Genomic DNA, 27,934 nt, shown 5'->3' with positions numbered 1-27,934 from the left:
CAGATTTGGGTCCAATAAGTTATTGTTTTTTAGGTGCTGATTTATCCTCTTTTTGAGTAGAGTCTTCATCATTTTAACTACAACTGATGTCAAGCTAACTGGCCTGTAGTTACCAGCTTCTTCTCTACTGCCCTTCTTGTGAATAGGCACAACACTGGCCATTCTCCAATCCTCAGGAACTTCTCCTGTTAACAAGGATTGGTTAAACAAATCAGTCAGGGGGGTAGCAATGACAGATCTGAGTTCTTTAAGAACTCTGAGGTGGATGCCATCTGGACCCATTGCCTTATTTATCTTTAATCGTTCAAGTTCTTCTAAGACATCGGCTTCTAAGATCACTGGAGCTGAATCCGTACAGCTGGAAGCAATGCTATATCCCTCTATAGTTTTATTTTGTAAGGTGTCTTCATGCCTTCTGCCGCACGAATCCCAACGGCCGATTAGGTTATTATTTATTATGATTATTATCCCACAGAGCTGGCCTTCTCCGGGTCCTGTCGACTAAACAATGCCGTCTGGCGGGACCCAGGGGAAGAGCCTTCTTTGTGGTGGCCCCGGCCCTCTGGAATCAACTCCCCCCCCCGGAGATTAGGACTGCCCCCACCCTCCTTGGCTTTCGAAAGCTGCTAAAAACCCACCTATGTCACCAGGCATGGGGAAACTGATACACCCTTTAGCTACTATGGTTTTTTTATGTATGGTTTGTTAGGTTGTGCGACTGTTTTTTTATGAGAAGGGTTTTAAATTGCTTTTAATATTAGATTTGTACATTGTGTTTTGCTGTTGTGAGCTGCTCCGAGTCCTCGGAGAGGGGCGGCATGCAAATCTTATAAATTATTATTATTATTATTACAACATATACAGGTTGTCCAGAGAGAAAGCATTTTGAAATTCCCTGACATTTCCCTGTAACTTGCAATCTACTTAAGGCGCGGTCGTAAAAGACATCATACTGAACGGGTAAGCCGTGGAGAAATATCGGTAGCAACAGTTGTTGCCACAGTTATGCTTATTTTGGCTTGACTCTGCCAGGCAGCGCAATCCTTTTTTTAAAACATGATTTTCCCCTGAAAATACAGTTTGTTTCCCCCCCCTGATTTATTGTGTTTTTTCCCCACGAATTCCCTGATGTTTCCCGAACTGCCCATTTCCCTGATAATTCCCTGTTTTCCAGGTTTGCTGGACACTTTGATATAAAAAACAGTAAGTTACAATGAAAATCAATCCAATTAAATTAAAATTACATAGCTATACAAAATCCCTAGTTATATTAAAAATAATCACACCCATTTGCACAATAATCATATAATCATTCATTGGCCAGTGGCTAAGATCTAATCGGCCCAAGCCTGAGGACATAAATGAGTCTTGAGACTCTTACAGAAGGCAAGGAGGATGGGGGCAGTGCTGATTCCAGAAGGCCGGGGCCTCCACAGAGAAGGCTCTTCCCCTAGGTCCCACCAAGCAACATTGTCTAGTTGACAGGACCTGGAAAAGGCCGACTCTGTGGGACTTAACTGGTCGCTGGAGTTCATACGGCAGGAGGAGGTCCCGCAAGTAATAATAGAACTTAGTAAGTCATGTTCACAGGTATGTCAATGTTGTGTTCACCGCATGTTGTGTTCACGTGAGTCCTTGACTTTTCGATGCTTCTGAGGAAGGAAGACAAGATTTCTCTGAAAAAGGTGTCTTTATTCACCACCCCCAGCCCCAAAATAACAGCGGAGCCGGCATGCAGGAGAGGCAAAATCCAATGTCATGGACATCTGAAGGCTGCAGAAGGCCCTTTGAGGGGTTGGTTTGAAGGAGCTAGGGACCACTTGGATCTATATGTATAAAAGCCAAATACCACTCACTCATCATGAAATCTCCAGAACTCTAAAGCCTACAAACTTGAAACTTGGCATGTATATTCCTCCTGGCTTCTAGGTGCTTGCTAAGAGAGGATTTTTTGAAATGACCATCAGGTCATTATTATTTTTTATACAGTATTATATTAATTAACACACTCTGATGCTAAGGAGTTGGACGTTCTACTCCCCCTCCCCACCTGAAAAGGACTCTGTTCCAACTGCCAGTTGCCTTATATTAACACACTCTGTGCTTCCCCTTTGCTAAATGTGGATGTCGCCAGCGCGTTACTTATCTGGCCTGCGGGCTGCAAGTTTAAACATTGTGTACTCTCTCACCCCACCTGAAAAGAACTCTGTTCCAACTGCCAAGTTGCCTTATATTAACATGCTCTGCCAGTTGCTTTATATTAACATGCTCTGAGTTACACATTCTACATTCATTTTCAAGCTTTAAGTGTCAATATATCAAGCCCGATCGTAACTACTCATTAATTTTCAAGCTTTAGCTGTCAATTTATCAAACACAATCACATAGTATCTAGCTACTAGTCTGTACAGTGGTACCTCTACTTAAGAACGCCTCTACTTACAAACTTTTCTAGATAAGAACCAGGTGTTCAGGATTTTTTTTGCCATTTTCCACTTACAAATCCGAGCCTCTGAAACTGTAACCGCAAAAGGCAGGGGGAAGCCTCCGTGGGGCCTCTCTAGGAATCTCCTGGGAGGAAACAGGGCCAGAAAAGGTGGGGAGAAGCCTCAATGGGGCCTCTCTAAGAATCTCCAGGGAGGAACAGGGCCTCCACCCTCCCTGTGGTTTATTTATTTATTTATTAGATTTGTATGCCGCCCCTCTCCATAGACTCGGGGTGGCTCACAACAACAATAGAATACAGTTCATAACAAATCTAATAATTTTAACAATTAAAAAAGAAAACATTAAAATCCCCGTTATTAAAGCATACATACACACAGACATACCATACTTAAATTGTATAGGCCGGGGGGAGATGACTCAATTCCCCCATGCCTGACGGTAAAGGTGGTTTTTAAAGAGTTTATGAAAGGTTTCCCCAATCACACGCATTATTTGCTTTTACATTGATTTCTATGGGAAGAAATTGCTTCTTCTTACAAACTTTTCTACTGAAGAACCTGGTTACAGAACGAATTAAGTTTGTAAATAGAGGTACCACTGTATTTACAGTATTAAAAAGGCAAAATTCTTTGCCATTGAACCGTGATCTGAATCTATACAGGGCCTGCTGGCTTAATAGCCAAAGCGAGACAAGACAAGATCAAGATTTTATCGGATTCCCCTTGGCTCAGTCCTGCTTGGGTTACCACAACCTTGAGGTCACAGGCTGCTGGTTGGTTGGGAGAGATCAAAGCTCTCTAAGGATGAGATTCTTTTATCTCAATTGGCTTTAAACCATGATACTAAGATGGTGAGTCAAGATAACAGCTGGAACCTAAGAGGATGGAAAAGAATTTTGAGGGAGGAGGTCAGCAGTTGGCTTTCTATGCAGTCCTTAGGTTGCATAAACAGAGAGACAGTTCCAAGATTACATGAAGTGACAGTACTTTATGCTGCACAGGTGAGGTCACACCTGGAATACCGCATCTAATTCGGGTCACCTTGATGCAAAAAAGAGGGCAGAGAAGAGAAACAAAAGTTTAAGGGGGCTGGATGCTAAACCACATGAAGAAGGGCCGAGAGAATTAGGGGGAAGCCCTATTTAACGACTGGGGTGGGGTGATAGCCGTCTTCCAGGACTTGATAGGCTGTCATATAGGATCCACTTATTCTCCAAAGCACCTGAATGCAGGACAGGAATGGGAGGAAGATTATTAAAGAGAGATTGCAACTACTGTACAGTAATCCCTCGCTACTTCACGGTTCATCTTTCATGGATTCGCTATTTCACGGGTTTTCAAAGGGGGCTTAAATCCACTGAAAATTTTAAATCCATTAAAAATCCATAAAATTCTTCTACAGTACTCCTGTACTCTCTTAAAAAAACTGGTAGGATATCCCATGTAGTTCCAGCTGAGAAACATCATGGAACGACTGTTTAATGCACAGGGTGGGTTTTAAAAGTCCAAATACTCTTTAAATACATAAAAAAAATATCTTTCCTCTACTTCACGGAAATTCATTTTTCATGGGTGGTCTTGGAACGCATCCCCTGCAAAAAACGAGGGATGACTGTGCAACTAAGGAGATACTTCAGGTCAGTGAGAACAATTAATCCATGGAATGGCTTGCCTCCAGAAGTTGTGGGCATTTCATCATTGGAGGCTTATCGAGAAGAGATTGGACAGCCATTGGTCTGAAATGCTATAAGACAGTGATGGCGAATCTATGGCACGGGTGCCACAGGTGGCACTCGGAGCCATATCTGCCGGCACACGAGCCGTTGCCCTAGCTCAGCTCCAACGTGCATGTGTGTGCCAACTAGCTGATTTTTGGCTCACACAGAGGCTCTGGGAGGGTGTTTTTGGCTTCCAGAGAGCCTTCAGGGGGATGGGGGAGGCCGTTTTTACCCTCCTCCGGCTCCAGGGAAGCCTTTGGAGCCTGGGGAGGGTGAAACATGAGCCCACTGGGCCCACCAGAAGTTGGGAAAAAGGCCGTTTCCATCCTCCAGGAGGGTGGGGGAAGCTGTTTTTGCCCTCTCCAGACATTGAATTATGGGTGTGGCAATTCATACACATGCATGATAGTGCGCGCACATGCTTTTTCGGCACCCGAGGAAAAAAAGGTTCGCCATCACTGCTATAGGAACTGCTGTCCTGGGCAAGATTTAGGCTAGAAGCCCTCTAAGACAGAGATCTCCAACTTTGGAAGTTGCTTTGCTGGTTGTGGAATTCTGGCAGTTCAAGCCCACCAGGCTTAAAGTTGCCAAGATTGCAGACCACTGCTCTAAGATCCCTTCTAACCCTATAATTCTATGTTCTACAAGGCTCTTTCTAGGCCGTGGATCACTTTACTCAGTCCTTCTGGCTATCCTTGTAGTATTTGACTCAGTCCCCTGGATCTCAAACCCAGCCCACTTCAACAGCATCCCCACCCTTACCCTTGAATCTTTACTGGTCTGGATGCTCATCAAGTCACTCAAAGGAGAATCGAAGGTAGCAGTGCCCCACAGCGGGAATTCAGCTTTAGGGAAGCTAAAGAATCGGCCCGCGTGGGGCCAATGTTAACAATGGCAATCGGCAACTTCCTGTCCCGGGCAGCAAGGGCGAATTTGTAAGCTGAGAAGACCTGCCAGACACAAAACAAACATTTGTCAGGCGAAGTGAAGCATATGGGTGACAAGCTCTCCCTAATGGGTGCCCTCTGGATGTGCTGACATACGACACCAAGACTCTCATCCAGCATAACCTTGGGCCAATTCTGCTTATGGATTAGGCCCGTGATGGTGAACCTATGGCATGCATGCCACAGGTGGCACACAGCCCTGAATCTGAGGCCACACGAGGCATTGCTGTATGTCACCTGCAGCACACACATGCGCGCCGGCCAGCTGATTTCTGGTCTTCTGGAGGGCAGGGGAGGCAGTTTTCACCTTCCCCAAGCTTCAGGAAAGCCTCCGGAGCCTCTAGATGGTAAAACACAGACACAATGGGCCTATCGGAAATAAAGAAACCAACTTCCAATAGGCCCGTGGAGCCATATTTTGCCCTCCTCAGGCTTCAGGAAAGCCTCTGGAGCCTCTAGATGGTAAAAAACAGACACAATGGGCCTATCGGAAATAAAGAAACTAACTTCCAATAGGCTTGTTGGGCCGTTTTTCGACAGTAAGAAAAATCTTGGGCACCCATTGCAGCAGTGTTCATGCCCTTAGCATTCAGGTAGCTTATTACAGCACGCACTTCTCCCTTGGAGGACGCTCATCTCTAACCTTCATCACAACACCAGTCCATGATCTACTGACCACTGGCACTGCTCCCTCTCTTCTGCTGGCTTCCCACTAAATGCAACTTCCCCCGTGAACATTCCCTGCGAGAGTAGGAGGGTCGCCCAGAAAGTAATGCACCACATTTTTTCCTTCAACAATTATTTATTGAACACAATGAAACTTACACATAAGAATGACGTTTCTTCTACACTCCCTATTTTTCCACATAATCTTTGCCCTGTTCTATGGCTTTCCTTCAGCAAGACCCAAGGGCGTGTATGCCCTGTCGGTACCACTCCTTGTTCTGGCCATGAAGCCATTTCTGCACCTCTAATGGCCTCACCCTCTGTGCCCAGCGACTAACTGTACTTCTGTCGACTGCAGATTCTCCACAAACTGTACACAAACGTTTGTGAATGTTCCCAACAGTTTCTTTCTTTGCAGTGATAAATTCAATGACGACACGCTGCTTGTAATGTCCATCACTTACAGACGCCATTTTGAAACACTGCTGCAGCTATGCTGTCTGAAGAAACGCAAAATTTACACACGCACTCCTGACAATTCAAATAATGTCTATCTAAAGTTTCGCATTCGTACCGTTACTGTAGGCTGAGAAAAAAAAATGTGGTGCATTTTTTTCTGGGCGTCCCTTGTACATGCCTTGTAACCTTACTTTCCAGATAACCCTCGTATTTCTATGACTATTCCCTCATAGATCATCCGTACTCAATCCAGAGAAGGCCAAGGCAGCCTGCAGGCTGAAATCACTCACTGGCCACCTCGGGGGCAGATTCACACGCATACCTGCAAGGAAGACCCGGCCACGAGGACCGCGTCGGACTCCTCAAGCCGCTGGTACACAAAGTCCACCTTCTCCTTGCTCACGTTGTCTCCAAAGAAAATGACATCTGGCTTGAGGACCCCGCCACATTTGCTGCACGACGGGACGTGGAAATGGCGCACCTGCTCTTCCGGCAGAAAGACATCTCCGTCAGGAGCCACGCCATGGGACTCGGCAGCCCACGTGGGGTTCAAGGCCTCAAAATGTCCCTGGAGATGTTGGCGGGAGACCTGGGCCCCACAGCTGAGGCACACGACCCTGTGGAGAAAGAGGCTTTCAAGGCTGAGCAGAGAGATGGATTTCTAAGCTTGGAGAGAAGGCAAGGGCCATCTCGTGATTCCTAGCAGCTAAATTCCACACAGAAGTGGGCTGCTAAAGTGGAACTGTGACGTGTGCTCGCCCCTGTGGCTTTGAGTGCTAGCAGCGTCCAGCACAATTATGCTTCTGCAGATGTGCAGGTAGCCGAATCGTGCGTTGCGACGCAATTGCACCCGTATTTCGGTGTGGTTTTTTGCTTCCGCACGTCCAGTGTTTATCTCCTGACATCCCTTCTCAGCTCTGACAGTTATTTATTTCTTTATTTTATTAGAGTTGGGACCTTGTAGGTCATCTAGTCCAACCCCCTGCTCAGGCAGGATCCCTATACTATTTCAGACAAACGGCAGTCCAATCTCCTCTTGAAAGTCGCAAGTATTGGAGTTCTCACAACCTCCGCAGGCAACGTTTGCTCCACTGGTTGATCGCTCTCACCGTCAGAAAGTTCCTCCTTATTTCCAGGTTGCATCTCTCCTTGTTCAGCTTCCATCCATTATTCCTTGTCTGGACGTCAAAGGTGCTTTGGAGAATAGCTTGACCCCTCCTCTCTGTGGCAGCCCCTTGAGTATTGGGACACTGCCATCATATCTCCCTGGTCCTTCTCGTTGCTAGATTAGCCATGCCCAGTTCCTGCAACCTTCCCCGCGTGCGTAGAAGTAAAAAACCACGCCAAAACACAGGTACACCTGCATTGCCACGCACGATTCTGCTACCTGCACAGCTGAAGTAGCAGAATTGCACTGGACTCTGCTAGTACTCCGAGCCACGGGGGCGAGCACATGTCACCGTTCCACCTTAGCAGCCCACCTCTGATTCCACCCCACATTAGAAAATAAAGTTTAAGATTAATAGAGTTAGAAGGAACTTTATAGGACATCTACTCATCTATTTTAACGTCAGGCACAGCCGAGTCATGTTTGATTGGTATGTACGTTGTCTGATAGATTGGAGAATGGGCTTTATAATGGAGGTTTGTAGTTTAGCATATGGGTTTTATAATAGGGGAAACATGATAGCAGTGTTGCAGTATCTCACGGGTTGCCACAAAGAAGAGGGAGTCAGGCTATTCTCCAAAGCACCTGAAGGCAGGACAAGAAGCAATGGGTGGAAACTAAACAAGGAGAGAAGCAACTTAGAACTAAGGAGAAATTTCCTGACAGTCAGAACGGTTGATCAATGGAACAACTTGCCTCCACTAGTTGTGAATGCCCCAGCACTGGAAGTTTTTAAGCAGATGTTGGATAAGCATCTGTCTGAAGTAGTGTAGGGTTTCCTGCCTAAGCAGGGGGTTGGACTAGAAGACCTCCAAGGTCCCTTCCAACTCTGTTGTTGTTGTTGTTGTTGTTGTTGTTATTATTATTATTGATATTTGACTTTTTTATATTGTACACTGTTCAAAAAAATAAAGGGGACACTCAAATAACACATCCTAGATCTGAATGAAGGAAATATTCTCATTGAATACTTTGTTCTGTACCAAGTTGAATGTGCTGACAACAAAATGAAATTGATTGCCAATCGGTGTTGCTTCCTAAGTGGACAATTTGATGTCACAGAAGTTTGATTTACTTGGAGTTATATTCTGTTGTTTAAGTGTTCCTTTTATTTTTTGGGGGCAGGATATTATTTTAAATAATATACTTTCTTTTAAATATTAGATTTGTTTACTGTGTACTGTTTATTTTTGTTGTGAGCTGCCCCGAGTCTTCGGAGAGGGGCGGCATACAAATCTAATAAATAATAATAATAATAATAATAATAATAATAATAATAATAATGATAATAATAATAATAATTATTATTATTATTTTGTATTGTTGTAAGCCATCCTGAATCCCATGGGATTGGGTGGCATAGAAGTTCAATAAATTAAATTAAATTAGTCCTACCCCTCACCCAAGCAGGAGACCCTACACCATTTCTGACATATGATAGTCCAGTCTCTTGTTGAAAGCCTCCACAACTTCTGAAGGCAACTTCTGTTCCACTGGTTGATTGCTCTCATTGTCAGAAAATTTTTCCTTATTTCCAGGTTCAATCTCTCCTTGATCGGCTTCCATCCATTATTCCTTGTCTGGCCTTTGGAAAATAGCTCAGCCCCCTCCTCTCTGTGGCAGCCCCTCAAATAGTGGAAGAAGCTATCATGTCTCCCCTGGTCCTTCTCTTCATAGACTAACCATGTCAAACTCCTGCAACCATTCATTGTATGTTTTAGCCGCCAGTCCCCCTAATTCTCTTTGTTGCTCTTCTGTGCCTTCTTTCTAGACCAGACGTGAACAAGGCCCACCCGCTGTCTGTGACCGGTCCGCGGAGGTCGGGGTCCGCTCCAGTGCGAGGATGAAATACTAAATACTCAAATACTAAATCTAGAAAATTTACAACTACGTCGTCTCCAAACTGATTTAACTGTTGTTCATAAAATCATACATCATAATGTACTCCCTGACAGTGACTACTTCACCTTTAACAACAACAACACAAGAGCACATAATAGATACAAACTGAATGTAAATCGCTCCAAACTTGACTGCAGAAAATACAATTTCAGCAATAGAGTGGTCACTGCCTGGAACTCATTACCTGATTCTGTTGTTGCCTTCCCCAACCCCAAAATCTTCAACCTTACATTATTAACAATTGACCTCTCCCCTTTTTTAAGAGGTCTGTAAGGGGCGTGCATAAGTGCACTTTTGTGCCTAATGTCCCTGTCCTACTGTCTTATTATCCTTTCTATTACTACGTTCTACTTATGTTATGTTATGTTACTTTATGTTATGTTAATATGTTCTTTAATACTATACTTGTTTGACAAATAAGTAAGTAAGTAAGTAAGTAAGTAAGTAAGTAAGTAAGTAAGTAAGTAAGTAAGTAAGTAAGTAAGTAAGTAAATAAGTAAATGAAAGAGCTGATGAACCATGAGGAAAGCAGGAACCGAAAGAGTCCCAGCAGACGTGGTGAGCTCTTTCATCCTTGCACTGGAGCAGACCCCGACCTCCAACCAAGAGTGGACGAGCACAGAAACCACACAAACACTCCAGCACAGTGACTGTGGTGCACTGTGCTGCCGTAAAGCAAATAATTAGGGGTCTGTAGAGTGGGTCAGGCCAGGGTCTGGGTCTTTAGAGTGGTCAGCGCCTAAAAAATCCCCTAACTGTGAGCAGTACAGGAGTGGTACACAGATACCACGTGCTTCCTCCCCTGTCCCCTGCAGCAGCTACTACTAGTGCTCTGTTCTTCTGACACTCGGGCAGAGAATCGGGATTCCCACTGGAAGAATTAGCCAAGGTTAGCTATTAGCCCTTAAATATGTCGGCTAACGTTAATGTTAAACGTTTAACATACTGTTTGTTTATTAAAAGATAGCATATGTATACTATATACAGTATTGGGTAGAACTGAGTTAATTATATTAGTCCCTCTAAAACCATCCCAATTTCTCATGTGGCCCCATGGCAAAATTAATTGCCCACCCTTGTTCTAGACTCATTTTATCATATAAAATGCCGCACGAATCCCAGCGACCAGTTAGGTCCCACAGGGTTGGCCTTCTCCGGTTCCCGTCGACTAAACAATGTCATCTGGTAGAACCCAGGGGAAGAGCCTTCTCTGTGGCGACCCTCTGGAACTAGCTCCCCCCCGAGATTTACCCCCACCCTCGCCTTTCATAACCTCCTTAAAATCCAACTCTGTCATCAGGCAAGGGGGAATTGATATTCCTTTCCCCCCAGGCCTATACAATTTGTGCATGGTATGTTTGTGTGTATGTTTGATTTTTAATAAGGGTTTTTAGTTATTTTAAATATTATATTTGTCATATGCTGTTTTATTATTGTTGTTAGCTGCCCCGAGTCTACGGAGAGGGGCGGCATACAAGTCTAATAAATAAATAAATAAAATACAAGGGTTGCCCAGAAGATAATGCACCATTTTTTCCCCAGCCTCCAGTAATGATACGAATGCGAAACTTTAGATATACATTGTCTGAATTGTCAGGAGTGCGCGTGTAAATTTTGCATTTCTTCAGACAGATAGTGTAGCTGCAGGAGTGTTTCGAAGTGGCGTCTGTAAGTGATGTACGTTACAAGCAGCGTGTCGACATTGGATTTCTCACTGCGGAGAAAGAAACCGTTGGGAACATTCACAAACGTTTGTGTACAGTTGATGGAGAATCTGCAGTCGACAGAAGTACTGTTAGTTGCTGGGCACAGAGGGTGAGGCCATTAAAAGACAGTTTGGCAGAGCTCAAAGGGTTCGTGACCAGAACAAGGAGTGGTACCGACAGGGCATACACGCCCTTGTGTCTTGCTGGAGGAAGGCCATAGAACGGGCCATAGAACGTGGAAAAAATAGGGAGTGTAGAAGAAACATCATTCTTTCTTGTGTGTATGTTTCATTGTGTTCAATAAATAAATGTTGAAGAAAAAAAATGTGGTGCATTATTTTCTGGGCGAGCCTCGTCCAAGGAAGGAAAGAAAATAGGAAATTAAGGGAGGGAAAGGGAGTGGGGGAACGGAACAGATTCTGACCAGTTCTGGAGAACCGGTAACAAAAAGTTTGAGAAGTTCCGAGAACCAGTAAACATCCCCTCTGACTGGCCCCATCCCCATCTATTCTCTGCCTCCCGAGTCCCAGCTGATCAGAAGGAAATGGGGATTTATAAATATAAATATAGTGACTTTAATGCTAATATAATGCTAATATCTGTACATACTATTATTAATTTAATTTTCTTTGATTTTCTTCTGTACTTCCTATTGCATTTCTTTTTAAAAGTGGAAAATTAATAAAAACATTTAAAAAGAGAAAAGAGGAATAAATGGGGATTTTTTCAGTATCGTTCCCGTGCCATGCCTATCCAGCCTCACCACACCCACCAAGCCACACCACGCCATGCTTTGAATGCCACCACTAGAAAGGGTGTGTGTGTGTGTGTTTGTAATACAAAAGAGAAGAGAAAGAGGTAGAAAAAAGACGTTGACTTCCAACCCCTCCTAGCACAGTACAAGATAAACACACGCCAACCCCAACTGTTTGCTTTTGCGCATTAATATATAACTTGCCATTCCTGTAACAACTTCTAATCACAATCAAAGTTTCATTTTTTTTCTTCATCAGCACAAATTCCAAGAGTGATATCCAAATAAGAACATATCTTCCTTTTTAAAAGAAAGTAAGCAAATTAACCGTTTGTGCATTATCTCCCTTGCTCTGGAAATAATGTGTATTTCTATTTGCATCTAGCAATCTTGGTAACTGTCACCATTTTTCTTTACAAAATGTATGATAGTATTCTTTCAAATTCTTTGGCCTTAATTTTCTTTGTCACCCTCCTCTTTGCTTAAAGTACTAAACTTTTTAAAAACATACAAAAAACCACTTTAAAAAACATATCAAAACTTTTCAAAACTTTCTAATACACCTTATTCTTTGACTTCTTAACACATAGGCTTTAAATTTCAATATTGCATTTACCATATTTTTCTGAATATAAGACAGCTTTTTCCTCTCTAAAAGAGGCTGATAATTTGGGTGCCTCTCATACTCTGAATGTAGCCCCCCCAGGCCTAACTATCTGCTAATGATCTTCCCAGCGCTTACCTTGCAGGCTCTTTCATTGTTACTCTCTGCAAAGAATGTTTTCCAAGCCCTAAGTCTTTGCAGGGTTTTTTTCATGCTCTAAGTTGCTCTCAGTAAGTTTCTTTCTGGCCCAAACCAGGTGCTAATAATGTTCCCAGCTCTTACCAGCTTCCAAGCATTTTCATTGTTACTCTGTTAAGAATGTTTTCCAAATCCTCTCTTTGTAGGTTTTTTTTCCATTGCTTTACTTGCTCCGAATGTTTCTTTCCAGCCCTAACCGGGTGCTAATGATGTTCCCAGCTCTTACTGGCTTGCAAGCCCTTTCATTGTTACTCTCTCCAAATATTTTTTTAAAAGCCCTAACCAGGGGATAAAATAATGTGCTGAAGCTGACCAGATTAAGGACGCTAGCCAGATGAATACAGATTCTTTTCCCTATTTTCCTTCCCCAAAACTAAGGCTTCTCTTATACTCTGAAAAATATGGTACTTCCCTCACTCAAATTTATAGAATATTTTTTAAAATAAAAAAATATTATGAGCGGGGCCATTCAGAGACTGTGGTGACTTTCAGCCCAAGGGAAGCTTCCAGCTCCACTCAGACCCAGAGCCACAGCAGGGGTGAAATGCTCCTGGTCCGGGCATACTGGTAGTGGTGGCGGCTCCCGGTTTGGAGAAATAGTAGCGGCAGCAGCAGCAGCAGATTCTGCCCACCCACCTGGATGTCAACATTTTCTTTTTTCTAAACATCTGCACATGTGCAAAGAGTTCTGTGCATGCTCAGAGGGTAAAAAAGCATGCCTGCAAGCAGAGTGCTGGTGGGAAAAAGCATGCGCAAAGCACGGACTTCCGAAACGGTAGGGAAGGTAGGTAGATTTGACCGCTGCGGCGCTGGCCACAGGCTCTGGCCTGTGCCGGCGCCTGAAATGCAGGCGGCAGATGTGATGGATACTTGCAGTGCCAAGTACCTTCCCTATCGGGCTTGGCCCTCCTGGTGAAGGGTCGCTCGTCTTTCCTCCGAGGCCGTGAGTGCAAGATTTGGCTTCTGCGTGTTGTGAGCGCTCCTTGTCTACCTCTGGTCATGTCAGATTCTGTGCAGGATGAGCCAGACCCAGCTGGGTACCCTGGGACAGGGGGGTTGCCAGAGGAAACAGAGAGCGAGAGTGAGAAAGTGACCTGAGGAACCACTAGAGGGGGCCGATATGACAATGGGTGAGTGGTCCCAGTCAGAGAGTGAGGAGGACATTAGAATGGAAAGTCAGTGGATAGACCCTCGCTATAGGAGACTATGGAGAAAGCGAGAGAAGTTGCATAGTAAAAGGTATCAGTGTACAGCTTTAGCCTCTTTGGGATGTGATGTCACTTCCAGGCAGTTTTGAAAACAAAGGATTTTGGGTAATTAGGTGTGGGGTTTCAACGCTGTTCATGGAAAAGGTGTTAGAGTGGGGAGGGGTGCTTGAAAAAGGCTTCAAAAACATGATTCCTTCCTCACTAAATGACATTCTTTGCTGGATGTTTAAGACTCTGGTGTGCTGGTTTATTCTCTTGAACGATAGACTCTGTTAGCTAAGGAATGCCATTAGGTCGAATTGGCGCTTTCCCCAGACTTTCTTTTAAGTTTCACTTCAGAGAGGAAAATCACTCCCGTTTCCTTGCCATTCAATCTGCTTTTTGCTGCGTGTTGCTTTTATCAACAAAGAGTGTGATTTTACCATGAAATAGTGGACTTTTGGGTCGGTGGGTTCACTCCGAGAGGCCATGCACAGAACGGTGCACATGTGCAGCCAGCAAAATCTCATAAGAAATTTCGGCGATTTTTGGCGATATTTTTGCTTCCGCGCATGCACGGAAGAAAAAAGTCACCGAGAATCGCCAAAATCTCGCTCATGCAACCATCCTCATGTAAGATTTTGCTTGCTTTGCATGCGCAGAAACCAAATCTCACATGGGAGCGCATGGGAGCGCTTTGGGGACACACAGATGGGTGCGCATCATGGAATTTCCTACTGGGACTGTGCACCTGACCACGTAACCAGCAGCCTATTCTTCCCCCCTCCCCACCTGTGTGTGCAGCCATGCAGCTCAGTCATGCGCCGACTCCCGGCCTTGGCATGGAGGGCGTCCACGTTCTGGGTCACCAGCCAGTGCAGTTTCCCCTGCTGTTCCCATTGGTTCAGGGCCCGGTGTGCCGCGTTGGGCTCGTGCGAGGAAAATTGGGGCCACCCCACAAAGTTCCTGGCCCAGTACTTCTGCCGGGCAGCGGCACTACGGAGAAACTCGGCGTGCTGGACGGGCCGCCGGTCAGACCGGGCGTAAAGGCCCACGCCTTCGGAACGGTAGTCTGGAATTCCAGATTCGGTGGAGATTCCTGCTCCGGTCAAGACAAAGAGCCGCTGGCAATGGAGAACGAACCTCTGCAGTTTCTCTATTGCCCCAGCGTCCGGAGGAGGGCTGGCCGGAACGAATGCCAGGGAGGGGGCAGCCTGGGGCACGGAGGCATGGGAGGCCCAACGGTGGAGTCCAGGAACCTGCCGTGTTTCCCAGCTTTTCCGGATCGGATGAAACTTCATCTGGGGAAAGCAGAACAGGAGAAAACCAGGTTTCCAAACTATTCCAAGCTACAAATGTATATTTTCTTTTATGCACACTGAGAGCCTGTGCACCAAAGACAAATTCCTTGTGTGTCTAATCACACTTGGCCAAAAAATAATTCTATTCTATTCTATTCTATCCTATCCTACTCCACTCCACTGCCCCCACTCTCCTGGCCTTCCGGAAGATTTTAAAAACTCACCTATGCCAGTAGCCTTCGGGACGTTGAGTGCCAACATTTATAACAACAACAACAACAACAACAACAACAACAACAACAACAACAACAGAGTTGGAATAGACCTTGGAGGTCTTCTAGTCCAACCCCTGCTTAGGCAGGAAAACCTACACTACTTCAGATAGATGGTTATCCAGTGTTGGAGCATTCACAACTTCTGGAGACACTGGAAGACTGCTATCATGTCTCCCCTGGTCCTTCTTTTCATTAATCTAGCCATGCCCAGTTCCTGCAACCGTTCAGCGTAGGTTTTAGCCTCCAGTCCCCTAATTATCTTTGTTGCTCCTCTGCACTTTTTCTAGAGTCTCAACATCTTTTTTGTATCGTGGCAACCAAAACTGAATGCAGGATTCCAAGTGTGGCCTTACCAATATAAAGTGGTATTAACACTTCATGTGATCTCGGCAGTAAAGCCAAGTGCTTATTTCAGGGTTCAAAATAATATAAGACAGGGTCTTATTTTGGGGAAAACACAATATTTAGACATCTCCAAGATATTAATGAGGCTTGGGAAACACAGTCTTTGCGTTTATAGTGTGCAAAACTTCACAGAGGCAAGCCCACATCATCAGCCAATTTCATCCCGTGGCTACAACAACAAGGTAAAAACCAGGATGAGAGCTCTCCATTTCCCTTCAGAGGTGGAGTCTGGGGAAACTGAATGGATCTAGCACAGTATTTTAATTCTCCATCGTCCAGATCCTGGTTATCCCAAAGTTGCTATTTTTCCAAAAAGCAACTAAAACTTTCTTGAGGTTATTTTTTCCCTTTGGAAACATTTCAAAACTTCTTAGATGAGAATGAAACATTTTCAATTTTAACAAATAAACAAAGCATTAGTGACAGGATGCCTTTCCTGTCACCAATGCGGAGTTTTGAGGGTGCATTGAAATATTCTCAGTGTGCCCAGAGGAACAAATATCTGCCTCTACCTAGGATCAAACTTACTGCCTCCTGTTGTGTGGCAAGAGCTCCACATCTAGGCCACAGCACCAATTCTTTGCTTTAATTGTTTAAATTATATTGTTTTAATTGCTAGTTTTATATTGTTCTATACTGTTTTTAGGGGATTTTATATTATATTATATTATATTTATATTATATTGTATTTTATTTGTATTTGGCTGTAAGCTGCCCAGAGTCCTCTGGGAGTTGGGCGGCATATAAGTCCAAATAAATAAATGAATAAATTCCGATTTACAACTACAATAGGGGCCAGAATTTCCATTGCTAAGCAAGGTGGTTGTTGGGTGGGTGGGTGGGTGGGGATTGTTCATTTGTTGGTTTTGCCACAGTTGTGTAGAGAATCACTGCACCAGAGTTGCTTTTTTTCACAAGGCAACTGGACTTCCTTGCTTTCTTTGCTTTCTTTATAAATTGAAAATGTTTCACTTCTCATCGAAGATGTTTTGAGATGTTTTCAAAGGGGGAAAAAAAAGAAAAAAAAACTCCAGAAAGTTTTAGTCGCTTTTTGGAAAAATAGCAACTTTGGGACAACCATGACCTGGATGATGGAGAATTTCCGTAGATGCCAATCACTGCAGTTGTTAAATGAACCACACAATTGTAAAGTGAATCTGGTTTCCCCCCCCCCCTTTGCTTGTCAAAAACTGGCTGGGAAGGCTGATGGCCTCAGATTTGGATGAGGTGACCCTGTAATTCTGGGTTAGAAGGGCTGTTTCTTTTCTTTTTTTCAGTGGCACTATAACTTTCAATGGTGGCTAAATGAACTTTTGTAAGTCACAACACTGCCAGCTGTGTGCAGCTGCCACCAAAAAAGCTAATGTTATCCTGGGTTGTATAAACAGAGGTATAATAATAATAATAATAATAATAATAATAATAATAATAATAATGGTCATGTGAAAACTGTAGTCAGCAAAGAGTACATCCAGAGGACCAGAAAATTTTTGAAGAGCAAACTGAATGGTGGCAACACTATCAAGGCTATAAATAGTTGGGCCATACCTGTCATTAGATACACAGCTGGCATAGTGAACTGGACTCAAGCAGAGCTGGACAACTTGGACAGGAAAACCATAAAATTAATGATGATCTATCATGCACTACATCCCCGCAGTGACGTTGACAGGCTGTATTTACCAAGGAAAATAGGTGGCAGAGGACATTTGCAAGTGAAGCAGACAGTGGAAGAAGAGAAGCATGCATTAGCTGACTATGCGAAGGAGAGCAAGGAGTCAGCGTTGATGGAGGTCAACAATAGGAAGCTTCTCAAAGTGAAGCAAACTAAGGACCAGTACAGAAAAACTGTAACTCAATGTCGTATGGACAGTTGGCAGAACAAAGCACTGCATGGCCAGTTCTTGGAGAAGATTGAAGGCAAAGTGGATAAAGAAAAGACCTGGCCATGGCTTACAAGTGGAACACTCAAAAAGGAGATAGAAGGACTAATACTGGTGGCACAAGAACAGGCCATTAGAACAAATGCTGTCAAAGCCAGAATTGAAAAATCAACAGACGATCCAAAGTGCAGACTCTGTAAAGAAACAGATGAAACAATTGATCACATACTCAGCTGCTGCAAAAAGATCACACAGACTGACTACAAGCATAGACACAATGCTGTGGCACAGATGATCCACTGGAACTTGGCCCAGAACTATCATCTACCAGTGGCAAAGAACTGGTGGGATCATAAGCCCGAAAAAGTGATCGAAAATGAGCAAGCAAAACTACTGTAGGACTTCCGACTTCAGACTGACCAAATTCTGAAGAATAACACACCAGACATCCTGATTGTGGAGAAAACGAAAGTATGGATCATCGACATCGCAATTCCAGGAGACAGCAGAATTGAGGAGAAGCAGCTAGAGAAATTAGTGAAATACGAAGATCTAAAAATCGAGCTGCAACGACTCTGGCATAAGCCAGTGAAAGTGGTCCCAGTGGTACTTGGCACGCTGGGCGCAGTGCCAAAGGATCTCAGTGGACATTTGAAAACCATCAGAATTGACAAAATCTCCATCTGTCAATTGCAAAAGGCCACTTTACTGGGATCGGCAAACATAATTTGCCGCTACATCACGCAGTCCTAGGTGCTTGGGAAGCACCCGACTGGTGATGCAATATGAAATCCATCTCGTTTGCTGTGTTGTATTGACATAATAATAACAATAATAATAATAATAATAATAATAATAATAATAATAATAATAATAGAATAGAATTCTTTATTGGTCAAGTGTGATTGGACACACAAGGAATTTGTCTTTGGTGCAGATGCTCTCAGTGTCCATAAAAGAAAAAAATACATTTGTCAAGAATCTTGTGGTATAACACTTAATGATTGTCATAGGAGTCAAATAAGCAATGAAGAAACAATCAATATTAATAAAAATCTTAGGATACAAGCAACAAGTTACAGTCCTACAGTCATAAGTGGGAGGAAATGGGTGATAGGAATGATGAGAAAATACTACCTAGTAGAAATAGAAGTGCAGACTTAGTAAATAGTTTGACAGTACTGTATTGAGGGAATTATTTGTTTAGCAGAGTGATGGTGTTCGGGGAAATTCAAAAAACTGTAGCGCCGTTTCCATGGTCCCTTCCAGCTCTATTCCTCTATTTACAATCAGTGTAGTAGGGCTACCACTACTAATTCTGGCCTGCTTGCTTGCTTATCCTTGGCAGGAGTCAGAATGGAGCCAGCTGAAATGGGGGGGAGGGGGGAGGAAGGGAGGTCAGCCCGGTTCAAGAGGCGCTTTCCCAGGCGGGGGGGGGAGCGGAACGGGGAAGAGGACGGGCAGGCGCCTCCCCAGCTATTCCCGGGTTTCTGCCGGGGGTCTTGCAAAGGGCGCCGGTTGGGGAAAGAGTGAAAGCCATGCAGTGCCCCCCCCCCCCCCCCCCCGGAATGCGTGAGGCCCGTGCATACTCTTCGGGCCGTGTAGACGACCCCTCCGCTACACACACACACACCCAAAAAAAAAATCCCGTCCCGGGCAAGCTCACCTCTCCTCCCCCGTCGGCGGCCGGGAGAAGGGCAGCAAAGGAGGGAGGGCGCGGGAGGGGGCAGTTCTGCCCGGAAAAACTACAGCTCCCACAATGCACCGCGGGAGAGCCTCAGCCAGCTCCCCACCCGCCTAGCTTTGGTGCTGCGGGAGTTTTGTGAGCTCAGGACTCGGCCGCGAGGGAGGGGGCACCCCGAGGCCATCCGTCCCGGAGCAGAAGAAGCTTCGGCAGAAGGGCGGGAGGAGGAGGAGCGGCGGCTTGGGAAGGCGCGGGAGGGTCTTGCCAGCCGGTTTGGGACAGGGGTAGGGAGAGTTGGCTCTTCTATGACGTGTGGACTTCAACTCCCAGAATTCCTGAGGTACCATGATTGGTTCTGGAATTCTGGGAGTTGAAGTCCATACCTCATAGAAGAGCCAGCTTTGCCTACCCCTGGTTTGGGGCGACCGCCCAGTTGGAAGGGAATCCTTTTCTTTCTTTCTTTCTTTCTTTCTTTCTTTCTTTCTTTCTTTCTTTCTTTCTTTCTTTCTTTCTTTCTTTCTTTCTTTCTTTCTTCCTTCCTTCCTTCCTTCCTTCCTTCCTTCCTTCCTTCTTTCCTTCCTTCCCTAACTCTGGCCACTGCCAGCAGTTCAACCCTCAACATCTAAAGGTTGACATTATACAACAACATTACACAACATCCCTTATACAACATCATTGGCAAACGTATACATCTGTTGGCATGGGGTTTTTATTTTTGGTATTTTCCAACATTGGTCATTGTTATTAATCACTTATAGTTCTACTTAGGTTCCAAGTTTATGTCTTATCAGGTCAACTTGCTCTTTTATTCTCCCTCTGATGACTCCTCACTCTTCATCCATCAGACTCCCTTAGGGTAAATATATCCTGTTGATTAGGGTTTATGAAGGTTAATTGCAAATGTCTTGGGAGATGTGTGGCATATAAATTTTAATAATAATAATAATAATAATAATAATAATAATAATAATAATAATAATAATAATAATAATAATAATAAATGTGTATGCCAAACTACATCATGCTTGGATTGCCACATAGTCCTTTACTCTTTTACCAGAACAGGGGGTCTTATGGGGCCTTTCTATTTTTCTTACATGCTGGTACGGGTGCGATAGACGCACAACTTTGCTTCTTCTAGGCATCCTTGCACGCGTCCCAGCGAGGTTTTGCTTCTGCACATTTCGTAGGGGGACATGTGCGCACAAGATTTCAGCAATTGTTTTACTTCTGCACATGCACAGGAAGCAAATTTTGCTGGGATGCACATGCACGCATGCAGGAGAAGCGAAGCTGTGTGCGCAGTTCAACCTTCGCTACTGGTACATCATTCTTATTCATACCGGTAGCAACCCACTACTGTGGGTGTGAGAGAGAGAGTTTGAGAAGTTGGGTTTTTTAAAAAATATCTGCTTTAGAACTTTTCATAGGCTTCCCATCTGCCAAATTTGTATCCAGGTTTTAGCAATGTTAATCTGTACGGGTTCCAAGAATTTGGACCCCCCCCCTAATTTATTTATTTATTTGTTTGTTTTTCGTTTGTATGTTTTTTATTTATTTATTTATTTTTGTTGTTGTTGTTGTTATTATTACCCTGTTTTCCCGATAGTAAGACACCCCCGATTGTAAGACGTATCGGGGGTTTCAGGGGGGTCGGCTAATATAAGCCGTACCCCGAAAGTAAGACATATGTCTTACTTTCGGGGAAACACGGGGGTATTGCCGCCTCCCTCTCATCTAGCTGCGCGCCGCCTCCTGCCCACGTCCGCACCGTCCCCCTCTCCATACGTCGCCGTGTCTGCCACCTCCCTCTGATCTTAATGAGCGCCGCCTCCTGCCCACTTCCGCGCCGCCCCCCCTCCATACGTCACCGCATCTAAATGTTAATTTTATGGTTAAAACAAAAAATTCGACAATTTTTTTCCAATATAAGACATACCCCGAAAGTAAGACATAGTGGGGCTTTTGGGGATAAAAAGAAAGTAAGACACTGTCTTACTTTCGGGGAAACACGGTATTATTATTATTATTATTTTTATTATTTTATTATTAGAGTTGGAAGGGACCTTGCAGGTCATTTAGTCCAATCCCCTGCTGGTGCAGGAGACCCTATATCACATTAGTCCAATAGCAGTCCAGTCTTTTCTTGAAAGTCACTAGTGTTGAAGCATTCACCACCTCTGTGGGCAAGCCATTCCATTGGTTGATGGCTCTCACCGTCAGAAAGTTCCTCCTTATTTCCAGGTTGAATCTCTCCTTGGACAGCTTCCAACCGTTGCTCCTTGTCTGGCTCTCTGGTGCTTTGGAAAATAATGTGACCCCCAAGTATTTGTAGACTGCTATCATGTCCCCCTGGACCTCCTCCTTGGTAGACTATCCATGCCCAGTTCCTGCAACCTTTCCTCGTATGTCTTAGTTTCTAGTCCTCTTTATCATTCTGGTTGCTCTCTTCTGCAATTTTTCTAGAGTATCAATGTCTCTTTTGTAGTGTGGTGACCAAAACTGAATGCAGTACTTCATGTGTGGCCTAACTAGGGAATTATAGAGTGGTATTAGCACCTCCCTTGTCTTGGAGTGTATTGCTCTGTTTATGCAGCTCAAGATTGTGTTGGCTTTTTTAGCCCCCGCTGCACATTGTTGGCTCATGTTTAGTTTGTTGCCCTCTAAGACTCCAAGATCTCTCTCACATTCACGGCTGTTGAGAGTGTTTTCCACTAGTTTGTATGTGTGTTTTGGGTTTTTCTTACCTAGGTGTAGGATCCTACTTTTCTCTGCATTTTGCTTGTTTGGGCCCATTGCACTAGTCTGTCCAGATCTCTGACAGAGAATTTAATCCTCCCTGGCATCCCCCCTCACCCCCCTCATCCAAATAGCTGATTTTGTGTGTTGCTCACAATTAAAGGGAGGAAAGCAAATTGCAATCCAGGAGCTTTTTTAAAAAGGTCCTGAGCCGTGATGGAGCAGTGATTAGAGTGCAGCCCTGCAGGCTACTTCAGCTCACTGCTAGCTGTAGTTCAGCAGTTCAAATCTCACCACTGGCTCAAGGTTGAATTAGCCTTCCCTCCTTCCGAGGTGGGTCAAATGAGGACCCAGATTGTTGGGGGGCAATATGCTGACTCTGTAAGCCAGTCAGAGAGGGCTGTCAAAGCACTGTGAAGTGGTATATAAGTATATAAGTGGTATATAAGGGAGGGAAGGAAGGCAGGATAATTGCTATTATCCTTCCTTCCTTCCTCCCTCCCTCCCTTCCCTAACTCTGCCCACTGCCAGCAGTTCAATCCTCACGAGCTCAAGGTTGACACAGCCTTCCATCCTTCCGAGGGAGGTCAAATGAAGATCCAGATTGTTGGGGACAAGAGGATGATTCTGTAAACCACTTAGAGAGGGCTGTCAAAGCACTGTGATATATGTCTAAGTGCTATTGCTATTATCCTTCCTTCCTTCCTTCCTTCCTTCCCTCCGTCCCTCCGTCCCTCTCTCCCTTCCCTAACTCTGCCCACTGCCAGCAGTTCAATCCTCACAAACCCAAGGTTGACACAGCCTCCCATCCTTCCCAGGGGGGTCAAATGAAGATCCAGATTATTGGGGGCCAGTGGCTGAATCTGTAAACGCTTAGAGAGGGCTGTCAAAGCACTGTGAAGCGAGTCTTCAGAGGGGCGGCATACAAATCTAAATAATAAATAAATAAATAAATATAAGTCCAAATGCTATTAAAAGAAAAAAAGAATCCAGAACCAACTACAGGAAAAGTTGAGCAATTGTGCTCCTTTGGTGGCTCTTACACAGAGCCTGCCCGTCTGCCTGGAGGCTGCCCTATCCTGCGTGTCCGCGCGCGATTTCATCACCTGCTCAGGTGCAGTAGCAGAATCGCGCTGGACTCTGCCAGCACTCACACCCGTCATCCTCCCACCTTAGCAGACCATCTCTGGGAAGGGGGGGGGGCTGCTTTCGCCCCGCGCAGAGTTCGGAGTGCCCAAAAACCCACGGGAGTGGGGGGGGGGGGTGTCGTATCTCCTGCGTTGCGTGGAATCCTGTCCAGGGGTGCCCCCTCCCCTTAAGCGGGAGGCAAGGGAGGGTCAGTCCGGCTGTCCGCGGCGGGGGGCGGGCGCGGGGGCGGCGCCAGGCAGGTGCGCTGGGAAGCGGCCGGCCGGCAGCGCAGAAGCGGCCGCGTCGCCCAGCCCGAAGTTTTTAGGGGTGGGGTGGGGGCTGCCGGTCAGCTCGGAGCCGGGAGGTGGGGGGTGGGGGTGCTGGTGGTACCCGAAAGGAGGCCCTGAGCTCGCCGGCCAAGTCGCCTTCCCGGCCGGTCCGGAGCTACTGCGGCTCTTCAAATCTCGCCCGGTAAGAAGAAGCGGGGAAGGGGATCGTTTGGAATTGGGGAGGGGGTCGCCTGGTCCTTGGCATTTCCCCCCTTATGATTGCAGCCTTTCGGGGCATCTGCGGAGAGATCCAGCGCAGCAGATGCTGCCCGGGGCTGCAATGCAACCCCCCTCCCCCCAAAAAAATCCAAGGGTTCCATCCTGCCAGCCGCTGTGCCCGCCCAAGAGTTGGAGGGTCCCCGCCAAGCCCCCTTGGCTCTGCTCCCCACTTCGGTCCGGTTGGGCCAGCGCTGCAGATGCTGCCAGGGGTTGCAATGCCCCCCCCCCAAAATCCAGGGGCTCCATCCTGCCAGCTGCCCTGTCCAAGAGTTGGGGTCCCGCCAAGCCCCCTGGCTCTGCTTTTTCCGTTCTGCTTTTTCGATGCGGCTTAACTGGGGGGAGGTCTTCTCCCCATTCCCCTCACCGGACCCCACTCCGGTCCGGCTGGGCCAGTGCTGCAGATGCTGCCCGGGACTGCAATGCACCCCCCCGAAAAAAATTCACGGGTTCCATCCTCTTCCCACCCAAGAGCTGGGGGGAGGGGGTCCCTGTCAAGCCCCCTTCGCTCTTCTCCCCACTCCGGTCCGTTCTACTTTTTCGGTGCGGCTTAGCTGTGTGTGTGTGAGTGTCTTCTCCTCATTCTCCCCCCCCCCGAGGAAGTGACTGCAGGAGGGGGCAAAGTTGCATGCGGGAGGGGTGGGGGAGAGTTTTATAATAATAATAATAATGATGATGATGATGATGATGATGACGACGACGACGATAACGATGATAATAATAATAATAACAACAACAACAACAACAACAACAACAATAATAGAGTTGGAAGGGACCTTGGAGGTCTTCTAGTCCAACCCCCTGCTTAGGCAAGAATGTTCCCCCCTCTTTCTTGCCCCCTCCTGAGGAATGTTGGGTAAGTTATCTATCCCAGAAAGAGAGAAAGATCCTGGGTATTAGACTGTTATTTAACAAAGTTAGAACGGAATAGAATAGAATAGAGCTGGAAGAGACCCGCTAATAATAATAATGATAATGATGATGCTGATGCTGACGACGACGACAACAACAACAACAACAACAGAGTTGGAAGGGGGCTTGGAGGTCTTCTAGTCCAACCCACTGCTTAGACAGGAATGCCCCTCCCCTCTTTCTTGCCGCCCATCCTGACGATCGCAGCCCCAGAACCGGGGCACGTCTCCTGCGAAGGGCCGCCCGTGTCTCCAGGGCATCCACGCCCCGCGCGTGCCAGCCTCGGGATCCCTTCTTGGGCCAAGCCCGGGAGAAAGAAAGGCGGAATTTCGGGCTCATTAAAAACCGTCGGTCGTTGCTTTCCTCCGCTCGCGCCCCTGTTGCAGAAATCGGTTGGGGGCGCCGGGAGGGGGGAGGAATTGGAGAAACTGCGGTTTGGGTCCTGAGTTCGGATTCTGCTTTTGCACCTCTGCCGCCACCAAGCAGGTACTGGGAGAAAAAGCTGCTTCTGGTCTCCGGTTCTCGAGATAGAAATGTATTTTTGTTGATTTTATTTTTATTTTATGTATTTGCCCCACATGTATAGGATAATAGCAGTTTGTATAAACATAACATAAGAAGAGAATAGAATGGAATGGAATAGAATAGATGTTGGAATATAGAATAGAATAGGGAATAAGGAATAGGATAGGGTAGGGTAGGGTAGAATAGAATAGAATTAGGAATAAGGAATAAGGAATAAGGAATAAGGAATAAGGAATAAGGGGTAGGGTAGAGTAGAATAGAATTGAATAGGGAATAAGGAATAGGAATGGAATGGAATAATATGGAAAATGGAATGGAATGGAATATAAAATAGAATAGAATAGAATAGGGAATAAGGAATAAGGAATAAGGAATAAGGAATAAGGAATAGGAATGGAATGGAATCGACTAGACTAGACTAGACTAGAATTCTTTATTGGCCAAGTATGATTGGGCACGCAAGGAATTTGTCTTTGGTGTATATACTCTAAGTAAAAAGTAATGGCAAAAGAGGACAATAGGACAGGGAGGGTAAGCCAGAGTGGTGCTCATGTTACAGATTCTGGGAATTCTGTTGGGTGATCCAAGCGCTTTCCTAAAATCGAGAAATAGTTTTAAGCGCTGAGCTCTTCGATTTCTTCTGGAGTTGGCTAAAAAGAGCAACAGGAGTTTATTTATTTATTTGACTTCTATGCTACCCAATCCCGAAGGACTCAGGGCCGCTTACAAAATAATAATACGATGCAAAAGATACAAAGCAATAAGAGAAGTCGAATATAATATCTAAAACTAACCCCATGATAAAACCCATTTATTATAAAAAGACATAATCACATACAGTGATCCCTCGTTTTTCGCAGGGGATGCGTTCCAAGACCACCCGTGAAAAATGAATTTCCGTGAAGTAGAGGAAAGATATTTTTTTTAATGTATTTAATGAGTATTTGGACTTTTAAAATCCACCCTTTGCATTAAACAGTCATTCTATAATGTTTCTCAGCTGGAACTACATGTGACATCCTACCAGTTTCTTTAATAGAGTACAGTAGTACTGTAGAAGAATTTTATGAATTTTTAATGGATTTAAAATTTTCAATGGATTTAATGGATTTAAGCCCCCTCTAAAAACCCGTGAAGTAGCGAATCAGCAAAAGATGAACTGCGAAGAAGTGAGGGATTACTGTACATACACACCATTCATACAGTTCATGGCCCATTTGCATTTCTGTTCAGCTAACTTGACCCATTTCAGCTAACTCAACCCATTGACAATCAGGTGCACATAATTTCCAAGTGGGGGCACCGCTCTCCATCTCTCAAGGTTTCCATTCTGAGAGTAAAGAGCCACTCTGAATCCCATTGGGACTGGGCGGTATAAAGGCTGAATAAATTAAATTAAATTGAATTGAATTTTTTTTAAAAATGATCCTGAGGTCTGGTAGCCTCTTTTCAGGTTTAAAAGTTTTCCCCAAATTAAATCCATTTTAAATCCATTTTAAATGAGTCCTATTTTTTGCATACCATGGATTAAAAACCATGCCTACCTTTTGGGAGGAGAAAATGGCAAACGGCAATGAGACTATGAATTGTGCTTATTTTCATTGGAACAAGAGGTAGATGAAATAAAAGCAAATGAAGTTAAGTGACACTATTTAAGTCAGAATTGCAATCCCACAAATAAACCCTTCCTTAAATTTTCTCTCCTACTTCCTACTCCAGGCATCTTTGCATGAGGTTGAGTGAAGCTTTGAACTATCTAAAGGTTACACTAAAGTTTTGTTCTGCAGAAAGCGGGTATTTCTTTTCTTCTTTTTCCACTTCTTAATATCTTTAACTGCTTAACATCTAATTCCCACAACAATGTCAAATGAATTACTAAGACTGTATTACTACTCTTCTTCTTTTCCTTACCAGTATCTATCTCTTCCCACTTACGGTATTACTGTAGCCATGTTGCTTGTATCTTTCAATTATCTTGTTTTTATTTATTTCCTAGTGCCACTTGATAGCTTTTTAGCAGCTTATTAGCTTGACTATCATTAAGTGTTGTATCTTTTTATTCTTGAAAAAGTATTTATGTGCACTGAGAGCATCTGCACTAAAGAGAAATTCCTTATGTGTCCAATCACACTTGGCCAATAAAGAATTCTATTCTATTCCATCCCATCCCATCCCATCCTCTATTCCTATTCCTTATTCCTATTCCCCATTCTATTCTATATTTCAACATCTGTTCTGTTCTGTTCTGTCCCATCCCATCCCATCCTCTATTCCTATTCCTTATTCCTATTCCCCATTCTGTTCTATTCTATATTTCAACATCTGTTCTGTTCTATTCTATTCTGTTCTGTTCTATTCCCTATTCCCTATTCCCTATTCCCTATTCCCTATTCCCTATTCCCTACTCCCTACTCCCTATTCCCTATTCCCTACTCCTTACTTTTACTCCTCATTCTGTTCCATTCCATTCCCCATCTCCTGCTCCCTTCTCCCCAGGTTCGGGCTGAAAATCCCAGGGAGCCCAGCCAGCCAAAGAGGGCCTCTGTGACCCACCGCCCCCCCCCACTTCCTTGATCCATATCCCTTGCTAGCAGGTGAGACAGGCTCAGGACAAACCAGCAGAAGAAATAGAAACGGAAAGGGAGCAAAATGACAGAGCACTGGAAAGCCTGCTCAACAAGGGAGACCCTTCCAACAACAACAGCCCTTAGCTACTTTCACAGCTTGTGACACACCTTCTTCTTTCCAGGAAACCCTGGGGATTTATTTGTTTGTTTGTTT

General features: G+C 44.9%; 1 protein-coding gene across 3 annotated transcripts; it reads right to left on the bottom strand.

Annotated features, from left to right (window-relative positions):
• Window positions 1-721: 721 nt before the first annotated feature.
• On the bottom strand, window positions 722-19,415 carry SIRT4 (sirtuin 4). Of its 3 annotated transcripts, none has more exons than XM_070762445.1 (5): window positions 19,287-19,415; window positions 14,549-15,057; window positions 6,560-6,854; window positions 4,928-5,115; window positions 722-1,652 (listed from the first exon to the last, which is right to left on the bottom strand). In XM_070762445.1, exons 2-4 carry the CDS (start codon window positions 15,055-15,057, stop codon window positions 4,966-4,968), a joined length of 954 nt encoding a protein of 317 aa, XP_070618546.1. In that variant the 5' UTR covers window positions 19,287-19,415; the 3' UTR covers window positions 722-1,652; window positions 4,928-4,965. The 3 variants fall into 3 exon arrangements, with proteins under 3 accessions (XP_070618546.1, XP_070618544.1, XP_070618545.1); XM_070762443.1 differs by lacking the exon at window positions 722-1,652 and adding an exon at window positions 1,672-3,669; XM_070762444.1 differs by lacking the exons at window positions 722-1,652; window positions 19,287-19,415 and adding exons at window positions 1,672-3,669; window positions 17,286-17,342.
• Between the last annotated feature and the right edge of the window lie 8,519 nt (window positions 19,416-27,934).

This window comes from Erythrolamprus reginae, chromosome 10, assembly GCF_031021105.1.
Source record: "Erythrolamprus reginae isolate rEryReg1 chromosome 10, rEryReg1.hap1, whole genome shotgun sequence".
NCBI lineage: Eukaryota > Metazoa > Chordata > Lepidosauria > Squamata > Dipsadidae > Erythrolamprus > Erythrolamprus reginae.
Note: the sequence above shows the minus strand (reverse complement) of the source record. Positions and strands in the feature narration are given on the sequence as shown.